At 43.9% G+C, this 10,466-nt stretch overlaps 2 protein-coding genes and 1 long non-coding RNA gene across 11 annotated transcripts in view; 2 read left to right on the top strand and 1 right to left on the bottom strand.

Moving 5' to 3' along the window:
* Positions 1-10,466, top strand: part of LOC138170518 (uncharacterized) — a 53,200-nt gene that overhangs the window by 4,327 nt on the left and 38,407 nt on the right. The window lies entirely within an intron of this gene.
* CEBPD (CCAAT enhancer binding protein delta) lies at positions 354-1,931 on the top strand. The gene has a single exon (XM_069099912.1). It carries the CDS (start codon positions 368-370, stop codon positions 1,454-1,456), a length of 1,089 nt encoding a protein of 362 aa, XP_068956013.1. The 5' UTR covers positions 354-367; the 3' UTR covers positions 1,457-1,931.
* Positions 3,600-10,466, bottom strand: part of SPIDR (scaffold protein involved in DNA repair) — a 593,302-nt gene continuing 586,435 nt past the window's right edge. For all 9 annotated transcript variants that reach the window (XM_069099903.1, XM_069099905.1, XM_069099904.1 and 6 more), the window contains one exon: positions 3,600-4,001. In XM_069099903.1, coding sequence (XP_068956004.1) covers positions 3,870-4,001 — 132 coding nt within the window. In that variant the 3' untranslated portion in view covers positions 3,600-3,869. The remainder of the gene's footprint in view (positions 4,002-10,466) is intronic.

Raw genomic sequence — 10,466 nt, 5'->3', positions numbered from 1 at the left:
TCGCCCGCCCCCGCACCAGCTCTCCCAGGGTTCGGATAACACCGGGCGCCGACCCGGGGGCGGGGCCTTCACGTCACAACCCCGGGGGTAGAAAAGGGACCGGTTCGGGCTGCACCGACCTGGTGAGAGTCTGACAAGCATCTGGACCGTGGGAAGCTGGGGGGAAAAGCCAAGGAAGCCGGTGGGGAATGAGGGAGTGAGCGCGGGAGCCCCGGGGCCAGCGAGCGAGCGAGCGAGCAGCCAGTCCGAGCGCCCCGCGCCCAGCGCGTGCGGGCCCCGAGCGCCTGCCCCAGCCCGGCAGCTCCGGCAGCCCGTGCAGCCCCAGGTGCGGGCTCCCGTCCTTCCCCGCAGGTGCCCGCCCGGCTCCATGAGCACCGCGCTCTATAGCCTCGACAGCCCGGCATGCTACAGAAACTGGTCCATGGAGCCGGCCAACTTCTACGAGACCAGTAAAGGTGGCGGCGGCGGCGGCCCCGGGGGGCCGGGAGCCTCCTGCAAGCCGGGTCGGGGCCCCCTGAGCGCCTGCGAGGAGCCCGGCAGCGGCGGCGGCGGGGGCGGCGGGGGCGGAGGAGGCGCGGGCGGCGGCGGCGGCGGCGGCGGGGGCGGCGCTAACCTGGCGGAGCTGAGCGCGGCCGCCCCGGCCATGTACGACGACGAGAGCGCCATCGACTTCAGCTCCTACATCGACTCCATGTCCTCTGTGCCCAACCTGGAGCTGTGCCACGACGAGCTCTTCGCCGACCTCTTCAACAGCAACCACAAGCCCGACCGCGGGGGCGGCGGGGGCGGCGGCGCGGCCAGCCACGCCAGCGCCGGGGACTACGAGTACCTGCCCGCGCACCCCGCGCACCCCCACGCCCCGGCGCACAAGGACTTCGCCAGCGCCATGGCCAGCCTGTTGGGCGCGGGCACCAGTGCGTCCCCGCCGGGCGCCCTGAAGCAGGAGCCCGACTGGAGCGACAGCGACATGTCGTCGTCCCTGCTGCCCTCTCAGATCGCCACCTGCGCGCAGACCATCATGAACCTGTCGGCGGCCGGCCAGCCCACCCCGCCCACCTCCCCGGAGCCGTCGGGCTGCAGCTCCAGCTCCAGCTGTTCCAGCGGCCGCTCCCCTGCGGCGCCAGCGCCGCAGCCGCCACATCTGGGCAAGGAGAAGAGCGGCGGCGGCGGCGGCGTGAGCGGCGGCAAGAAGTCTCTGGACCGCTTCAGCCCCGAGTACCGGCAGCGGCGGGAGCGCAACAACATCGCGGTGCGCAAGAGCCGGGACAAGGCCAAGAAGCGCAACCAGGAGATGCAGCAGAAGCTGGTGGAGCTCTCGTCCGAGAACGAGAAGCTGCACAAGAAGATCGAGCAGCTGACCAGGGACTTATCGAGCCTGAGACAGTTTTTCAAGCAGCTGCCCAGTTCTTCCTTTCTCCAGGCCGGCACCGCCTCCTCGGGCATTGACTGTCGGTAACTGGGACCCAAGTGGGGGTGTCGGGAGCTGCCGAGGCGGGTGGGAAGAGGGAGAGAGACGATTAGTGAAACTATCAATACCTCAGAGACTCCAAAGATCACCTTGTAGCAGAAAGTACCCTCCGTGTTTTCACAGCCTGTTCTGTGGCATGCAGCAAGAAACGTGACATTGTTGCTGGTTTTGTTGCTTTTGAACGCGGTAGCTGGATGCAGCTACATTCTGGATTAACACACAACCAAACTGCAAGAGAAGCTAGAAAATGTTTTCCTTAAATTATTTTTGTAATGGTAGCTTTCGTTTTGTTTTTTTTTCTACATCTTACTCCTGTTGATGCAGCTATGGTACATTTGTAAAAAAAAAATGATTTAAAAAAAAACCTTTGTATTATAGATAAAGAGGAAAAGCCTTGAGCATGCTCAACTTTTTATATTAATTTTTACAGTATTTCTAAGAATAAAAAAAGCATTTTAAATCATTCCTGCTTCTTGTATTCACAGTGACCTTGTAGGGAAAGGCCACAGGTGGACCCACACCTTTGGCAGCGGTAGGGAGAGGCTGGGACATCCTACTGAGAAACTGGCTTGCACCAACACGCAGGTAGCTCACGTGACGTGACTCCGTGGTGTAAAAGTTCATTCCCCTGTGGCTTGTACTGAGTGAGTCAACACCAGGAAGGCTCTGTAGCTCAAACTTCCTTGCCCAGGCGGTTGAAATAAGCTTATTTATTAGCAAGGGGAGTAGTGCAGAGTTAGTATTTCAAATCCCCCCAAGTCTACCCATGAGCACTTGAAAAATATTGGAAAACTTCGTTTTCATCACCTACGGAAAATAAACCATGTGTCACCATAAATTTATATTCAAATGTACTCTGGAATATTTGTTTTTAACATACTGGGAAAAACTATTTTGCAGGGTGGCAATCTAATCATAAACTAGCTTAATTGTGACGATATTTTTTTTCCCCAGAAGTTACCTAACCTATTCGGAGTGGGTAACTAGCCTTTTTAGATAAACTAAGCTCCTCTCCCTTAAGTTTGTGGGTGTGTTTGTGGGGTGCAGGGGGCGGGAGGGTTACTGACCACAAAACAATTTTAGTGTTTTAATTAAAAAATGGAGCAGGTAAGGGCTTAGAAGGGAGGTGAGAATCTAATTAGGTGACATTTACAACTAGCTGTTCCAATGCAGGTAGGAAGGAGGTTCTTGGCTAAAATAATTTTTAAATTATTGGTGGATTTCATCTGCGTATCTGTTTACATTGCCTCCAGTTTTCCAAAACAATTGCAAATTAACTTTACAAGTATAAAGTATGTAGTGATCACCTTCAGGTGATTAAAAAAGCATGTTCTGGTGTCAAGTTTGTTCTAGCAGAAAACCTGACTACATTTAGGCATCTTTAAGGCCTGGGCAAAATTTAAAAGGGATGAAAAAAAGTCAACTAGTTTCTTTAAAGAAGGCACAAGGTTTAAAAAAAGGTTGGGAGGAGGCAGTGATTCTACCTTCTCTTGGCTTAACACATCCAAACCTGAAAAGGGACACTTGGGGCTATTGTATTTACTTTTCCTAAAGTAAAGTAGGTAAATATTCTAAAATTAGTCTTGTGATGTTTCTGGTCACACTGTTACAAAGCAAGCAAAACATAAAATCTTTTTAGGGTGCAAAGAATTAGTTCATGGCCTCACATTCAATTTAAATCACTGCCAACAAAAGAACAAGATAACCATATTCTTATCTTTGATTTAGGTAAAAGGGATTCTCTGTAGTTGGGGAGACTTCGAATATTGCCCGTAGGTATTTAAATCTACCTAATCTTTGTTCTGGGTCCATATTTCATGGTATGATTAGGCTGTAAAACTTCTTATCTAACACTTCCATTGTAATACTGTAGATCTATGATAGCATGCTGGTTAACTATCTACATTTTATGGGGAAACAATTTCACCTTTGCCACAGTTTTTTGGCATCTTTTCTAAAAATAAAGTTCCTGAACTTTGGATATTAATTGTATAAGTGTATGCTCCTTCAGGAGATGATGTTAAATCAAACTACAAGGGGGAAAAATCCTTAGAATCACAGTAAACGGTGTTCTAGCTATGACCTTTACATTTTTAACTTTTCCTTTTAAGTTTAAAACATCAAAAATCCATTTAGAAATTTTCAGCAACATTTTAATTCCAATAATATGTTGTTACAACTGCATATGATGACAGTTAATGATTATATAGAAAAAAGTATATTTTGATAATTAATGATCCTTTTTCTGTGTTCCCAGAGAAATTGAATATAAGTGGCATTTCAAGATACTGTTTGTAATTAATATAAGTCCTCTGGATCTTTAGTTAACAAGTGACTATAAAACAACTTTGTAATAACACTGCAAAGTTCATTGACACTATGGTAACAGGCAATCATCATATTAGTTTCTTCCAGCTTGCAGAAGGTCAATTTCCTCCAATCCAATGCAGTTTGTGGGGTGGTTGGTTATGGTCTGGAGGAAACAATTTAATGGCCCCACCTTCTTTCCCAGCACACTCTTCACTTCATAAGTCTGTAGTAATAAAAGCACATAATAGGATTAGGCCTGTATATTTTGTTATCTAAAGAAGGAAAACACTGCTTAAGGTCCTCTATAGAATAACTGACCTTCTGCCACTCAAATGGAAGAAAAAAAATTCTTGAGTTACAATGCAAAGATTTATGGTAAATGAAGTAACTAAACCAACTTATATAGTGCCTACTGAGTGCCAGCTCTGTGCTAGGTGCCTTGAAACAAGGAAAGTGAAACAGAGCGATTTGCCCAGATCACACAGTTGTGTCTGAGGTCATCAGTCTTCCTGACTCTGGAGCAGAGGTGGGGCTGTACTTGAGAACCTATGGTTCTATTGTTGATAGTAATGTTGGGTTAAGTATTTTACAGACTGCCCTTAGATGAGGAATTACAGAAAATGTAAAGAGAAAAAAATGTTCCTTTTGGCCATGTAACCCATTCTGATACATACTGTTAGTGTGCTCTAATCAATAACTCTGGCAGTGTGTCTTCCTTTTCCTTTAGGAGACTTCCCCAATCTAATAACACTGTCAAAGTATTTCCTGATGAAATGCCTCAGTGTCCCCTTACCTTGATATCATTTCTTCTGTTCTACCTTGTTAGACTAAGCCACCTTTTTCCTCACTCCATGCTCTTCTGTTTGCAAATGTCTGGTGGTTATTGGTTAATCCTCACAGCAAGTATCACTCATTACTGTCCTATCCATTTGCCAAAGGAAAAGAAAAAACTTTCTCCAGAGAAAGGTGCCTGCCTTCAGAGGGCTTTTTATTAAAGTACTTGATGAAAACATAACATTTTCCCCAAGGGCTGAAAATAGAATGGAGAAGAATAAGTCAAGGATAATGGTAAGACCCTAAACCTTTCAAAATTGGGGTTTTGGAATACAGCAGCCAATATGTCAAGGTGTTACCTTTAGAGAGAGTATGAGATTGTGTAATCTCACAATGCCAGTCTGGAGTTAGAAAATCTGAGTTCAAATCTGGTTTCAAATGATTCCTAGCTGTGATGTTTGCCTCAGTTTCTTCATCTGTAAAATGGGCATAATAGTAGCATCTACTTCTCAAAGTTGTTCGGATCAAATGAGAGTATTTTAGAGCACTTAGCACAGTATTTGGCACATAGTAGGAACTGTGTATGTAAACATGACCTATTATTATTAAAGTTCATCATTTGGTCCTTTTATTGATGTGGGAGAACCTGAGTCAGGCAGTCCACACTGCCTTTGGTTCCAACATTGATTGTAGTTGGGCTGAAGGCGGTATGGATCCATCCTGCCTTACCTCTGTACAGAACAAGCCTCCACTCAAGGCAGGCTACTGAAGCCCCATTATCACTATATGGATGGGGTGATCAGCAAAGTACAGTCACTTTCACAGTCCCCAACTCCCAAAGTCTTCAGGAGAGGCAGCAGGAGCAAAAATCCTGTTACTTGATTCATGAGATGAGAAGTGAGAACTATGGTCAGGAAGAGGCGCTGCCGGTGGTCAGTTCAGTAATGTTACGGTTATTTCAGAAAAAATGACTAGATGGGAATAAAGATAGTTAAAGGAAGTGCTCTGATACTAAGAGATACTTCATTAGAGTTAGGGTCTAGCCCTCTCATTTGACAGATGAAAAAACTTGAGGACCACTGAGATGAAGCCACGTGATCCAGGTCATAGAGAAAAATCAAAGCCCAGGATTCCTACCTGGGTTTTAATTTTCTCCACTGGAATTGGTTTTAATTTAATAGGTCTTGGCCTTTAAGCTCATCTTCAGTGGAATATTTGACATCTACAGAGTTTTGATGCTTTATCTAACTGTGTTGAAAAGACATGAGATTTGCCAATAAATAGTCCCAGGACTGCTTAATGCAAATGACTGCCCTTTCCTTAGTCCTTAGGGCCATCTCAAGCCTCCTGCTGCTCTGACCTGGGCTTTCCTGAGTGAGGAATTTCATAAATAAAACACTGCTGTCTTATGGGAAAGCCTCTATTCAGATTAAGCATGGTTTTGTAATCAAGTGATTAGGATTAAAACTGTTGATTTGCCACCTGTATGTCCTAAATTTAAACGTTTCCTGTATGACAGTTTATGATATGCAAATGCCTGGTAATACACTCTATTTTGTAGATGACCTCTCAGTACCAATATAAAGGAGGTGGGTCATGTTATAATTAGGGGACCTGAGGAACCAAACTGAGAATTAGGAGACCTGGGGTGACACTGCTCCAATATAAACTCACTAAGTTACCTTTGTTTTCTCATCTGTGAAACAAAGGAGACAGTAATATCTATCCCTTCCCATAGGAGGCAGAAAGTACTTTGACCTTCCAGGGGGAAAATGCAGTAAGATTAAAGAGACACAACTGCTGTGCCCTTGGATTTTTATTTCTAAAGGTAGGCCAATAATTTAACTCATAACTGGCCTTATTCAGCTGAATTCAATAGACAATAGGATAGAAGCTTTTTTATGCTTCTGAGCTTTTCCTCCCCTGCTCAGAAATCTTCCCATGCTCCCTGTTGCCTGCAGGGTAAAATCAAATTTTGCTGTTTGGTATTTAAAGCATTCATGATCTGGCCCTATACTGACTTATTGGATTTAGTACGGATTATTCCCCTTCATACTTCATAGTCAAACCAAAATGGCCTCCTTGTTGGTCCTCATAAATAACAATCCATCTCAGTCTCTGTGTTTGCACATGCTGTCCCACGCCTGGAATGTACTTCCTAACTGACTCTTTGGAATTCTCTAGATTTCTTTAAAAGTCAGCCCCAGTACTACCTCTTATATGAGACCTTTCCTGATTCCCTCCCCCATCTCCTCATGCTAGCTCCCGTTGGGAAATTATTTACTTTGTATTTATTTATATCAGCACATTCTGTTTCCCTTATAGAATGTAAGCTCCTTGAGGGCAGGAACACTTTTCCCCTTCTATTTCCATTGCCTGCTATATAGTAAGCCCTTAATAAATATCTACTGAATTGAATTTATTAAATTATTACTATGTGAAGAGCTTTGTGCTATGCAAAGAGATGCAAAGTTTAAAAATGACAGGGTTCCTGTCCTTGTGAAGGACCTGGTGAAGCAATGGACTCTCCAGGGCCTGGAGTCAGGAAGACCTGAGTTCAAATTCAGCTTCAGACATTTACTGCACCTAGTAACAGTGTGACTTTGGGCAAGTCATGACCTCTGTTTGCCTTGTATGTTCAGCTGAAAAGTGCAGGTGGTAATAGCACCAGTTCTCAAGAGGATTCAGTGAGATAATATTTGTAAAATATTTGCTTATTCCCTTCCATTCACCTTCTTCTAGTACATAAAAATAACAATCCAACACATAAATACATTAAGAAGAGGAAAATGCTCAAGAGCTACATGAGATTCATGGGGGAAAAAGTTACTGATGAGAGACATCAGGGAAGGCTTCATGAAGCAGGTTTCATGTGAAGTAGCACGCGAGTGATATGACCAAGTCACTGGTTGAAGATTACTCTGGTCATACTATAAAGGGTGGACTAGAGGAAGAGACAGTAGATCCAGGAAGACCTATTAGGAAGCTATTTTTAAAAAGTTAATTTTTTTAAGATTAAATTTTATTTTTAAATTTAAAAAAATCAGCCTTCTCACTCCATAAAAAAAAAAAGAAAAAGAAAATCCTTGTAACAAATATGCATAGCCAACCAAAAATGAATTCCTGCAAGTGTCCCTGTCAAAAAATGTTTCTTGCACAAATTTAGTAAAGTAGAAGTGAAGGCCTGCACCTGAAGGGTGGTACAATGGGAATCTTGCCTGTCATTCAATATACCACTCTCTCCCCTCTGCAAATCTAGCCTCAACATACATTTCCAGCTTTATCTGTCACTTGCCTCTACAAGACTCCCCTGATGCAGCCAGACTGGTTTACACAACACCACTGGGCACTGAACAAACAGGGTGGGATTGAGTCTAACTGTCCCTCCAAATAGACTATATTCTCACTTCTGTGCTTTTTTCTCACAATGCTGTTCCTTGAAATTCTCTCCATGCCCTTCTACTTCTAATGAGATGCTCCCTATCCTTTTAGGTCAAGTCCAAATCTCACCTCCTTTTTGATGCCATTTTTGAGTGCTCTAATCTCTTCCTTGATCTCTAATTGCCTTTATTTGTCTGGACCAGGGGTGGGGAACCTTCAGCCTTGAGGCCACATGTGACCTTCTAGATCCTCAAGTGTGGCTTTTTGACTAAATCCAAATTTTATAGAACAAATCCTTTTGGATTCCCCACCCCTGACCTCTGGACTATCTTCTAAAGTTTCATCTTTTCATGCCTATATGTCTTGCTCCCCAACTAGACTCTTAAGTTTTCTAAGGCAGGGACCATATCCTTCACATACTTTGTATCCCTTCCTGCAGGGGGTCTTTAACTTTTTTCTGAGTCACAGGCCCCTTGTCAGTCTGGCAAAGGCTATAGACTCCTTTTCAGAATATTTTTAAGTGTATAAAATAAAACCCATGGAATTACAAAGGAAACTAATTCTATTGAAATGTAGTCATCAAAATATTTTATAAAACTCAGAATAAGAATCCTTGCCCTTGACTAATGAAATGCCTTAGGCATAGTGGGTGGTTAATAAAAATTTATTATAATAAATTTATTTTTATTGCTGTTTTTTTGCCACAGCTAGGCTCTCTGTAACTTAAAACACATAGTACCTGGCAACAGGAAGTTAATTTTGTTTAATTTTAATTTTGGTACAATTTGGTACAACCCAGGACTAACCCCCAAGTGCAGAAGGAGTGCCTTTCTAAATCTCCACCCATTCTTTGCCTGCCAATCAGTTAATAAATATTAATCTATGTATTTATTTTGGTGAGGCAACTGGAGTTAAGTGACTTGTCCAGGGTCACACAGCTAATATCAAGTGTCTAAGGCTACATTTGAACTCAGGTCCTCCTGACTCGAAGGCCCCTCCTATATCCACTGCACCACCTACCTGACCCAATAAATATTTATTAAACACCTATTATGTGCCAGTCATTGTGCTAGGAGCTAGGGACACAGAGAAAGGCTAAAGACAATCCCTGCCCTCAGGGAGTTTACAATCTAATGAAGGATATTTTAAGTAAACAGCTATGTACAAACCAATTAGTAAGGAATAAAATGTAAATAATTAATAGGGAAGGCACAACAGTTAGGAAGGATTAGGACAGGCTTCTGGTAGATTAAGCTAGGATTTAAAGGAAGTTGGGAATCAGGACACAGAGATGAGGAGCAAAGCACTGTAGGAAAAGCCAAAGGAGATAATCAGAGTCGAAAGATGGAATATCTTGTTTGAGGAACAGCAAGGAGACCATTGTCCATGGATTGAAGAGTGAAGAAAATATATATATTGTGTGCGTGCGTGCACAAGCAGTGTGAAAAGCCTGGAAAAGTGTGTGTGGGGGGGGCAGGTTATAGAGGGCTCTGAATAAAACAGGATTTTTCATTTGATTCTGGAGGCAGTAAGTTAACTATGGTCCTCAATTAATGGTGGCATCTGATACCGAAGTAGCTGCCATCACTCCCAAGAGTTTATGTCATGATCAAAGGCTGGAGGGACCTTAGAGGCCATCTAATCCAACCTCCTTATTTTACAGATAAAGAAACTGAGGCCAAGGTAGGTGAAGTATCCTGGCCTAGGTCACACAAGTAGTCAGTGGTAGAAGGGTGATTTGAATCCAGAGAGACCGATTAACTCTGTTCTCGTTCTACCACACTGCCCAGCATCACAACAGACACCGATCCTTTCAGGAAAATCAGAGGCCCAAGGTGGTAACAGACCACCCACCAATTGTAGCTCAATTCTCAGGATGCCTCCCAGTCATAAACATGCCTCCCTTCCATCCTTCCTGTGCTTCTCCAGCTGCAGGAGTGGCCCACTCCAAGGTCATTTTCTTAATCTGATGAAAGCCCTTGAACTTTGGGTCCCTATTTTTAAGTGCCACTTTCAAACAGACCTTGGAATGTCCCCCATCTCCTTTCTGGCCACATATGAACTCAGGAAGGAGAGGTCAACTTTGGGTTGGCAGTGTTGAGTTACAAGAATGTAAAAACATTTGACCACTGACTGTTACCTGGCTGGACACTGGTTTAAGTTACCACTTTGGCAAGCCATTCATTTAATGGTTCTAACCTCTCCATGGGAAGCAGCGTGATGTAGGGGAAGAAGATGGACTGAGGTGGCTAGGAGACATAGAACAGAGGTATCAACCATGCAGCCCACAGGCATGGCTCACAGCACTCCTGGCTATAGCTGAGACCATGTTAAAATGTAACTGGGAAATATTTAACAAAATAAATAAAAATACAACAAAGATAATGTTAATTTGTAGTTTTAAAAATTGGTATATGGGGCAGCTAGATGGCTTAACAGCTAGAGCCCTAGGTCTGGAATCAGGAAAACCTTAGTTCAAATCCAACCTCAGACATCTATTAGCTATGTGACCCTGGGCAAGTCACTTAACCTC

Source organism: Petaurus breviceps, unplaced genomic scaffold (assembly GCF_028583685.1).
Source record: "Petaurus breviceps papuanus isolate PSGF00001 unplaced genomic scaffold, PetGlider_PUasm1.0 38, whole genome shotgun sequence".
Taxonomy (NCBI): domain Eukaryota; kingdom Metazoa; phylum Chordata; class Mammalia; order Diprotodontia; family Petauridae; genus Petaurus; species Petaurus breviceps.
Note: the sequence above shows the minus strand (reverse complement) of the source record. Positions and strands in the feature narration are given on the sequence as shown.

Coding starts and splice junctions, on each gene's coding strand:
- CEBPD (XM_069099912.1), top strand. CDS start 368: ATGAGCACCGCGCTCTATAGCCTCGACAGCCCGGCATGCTACAGAAAC.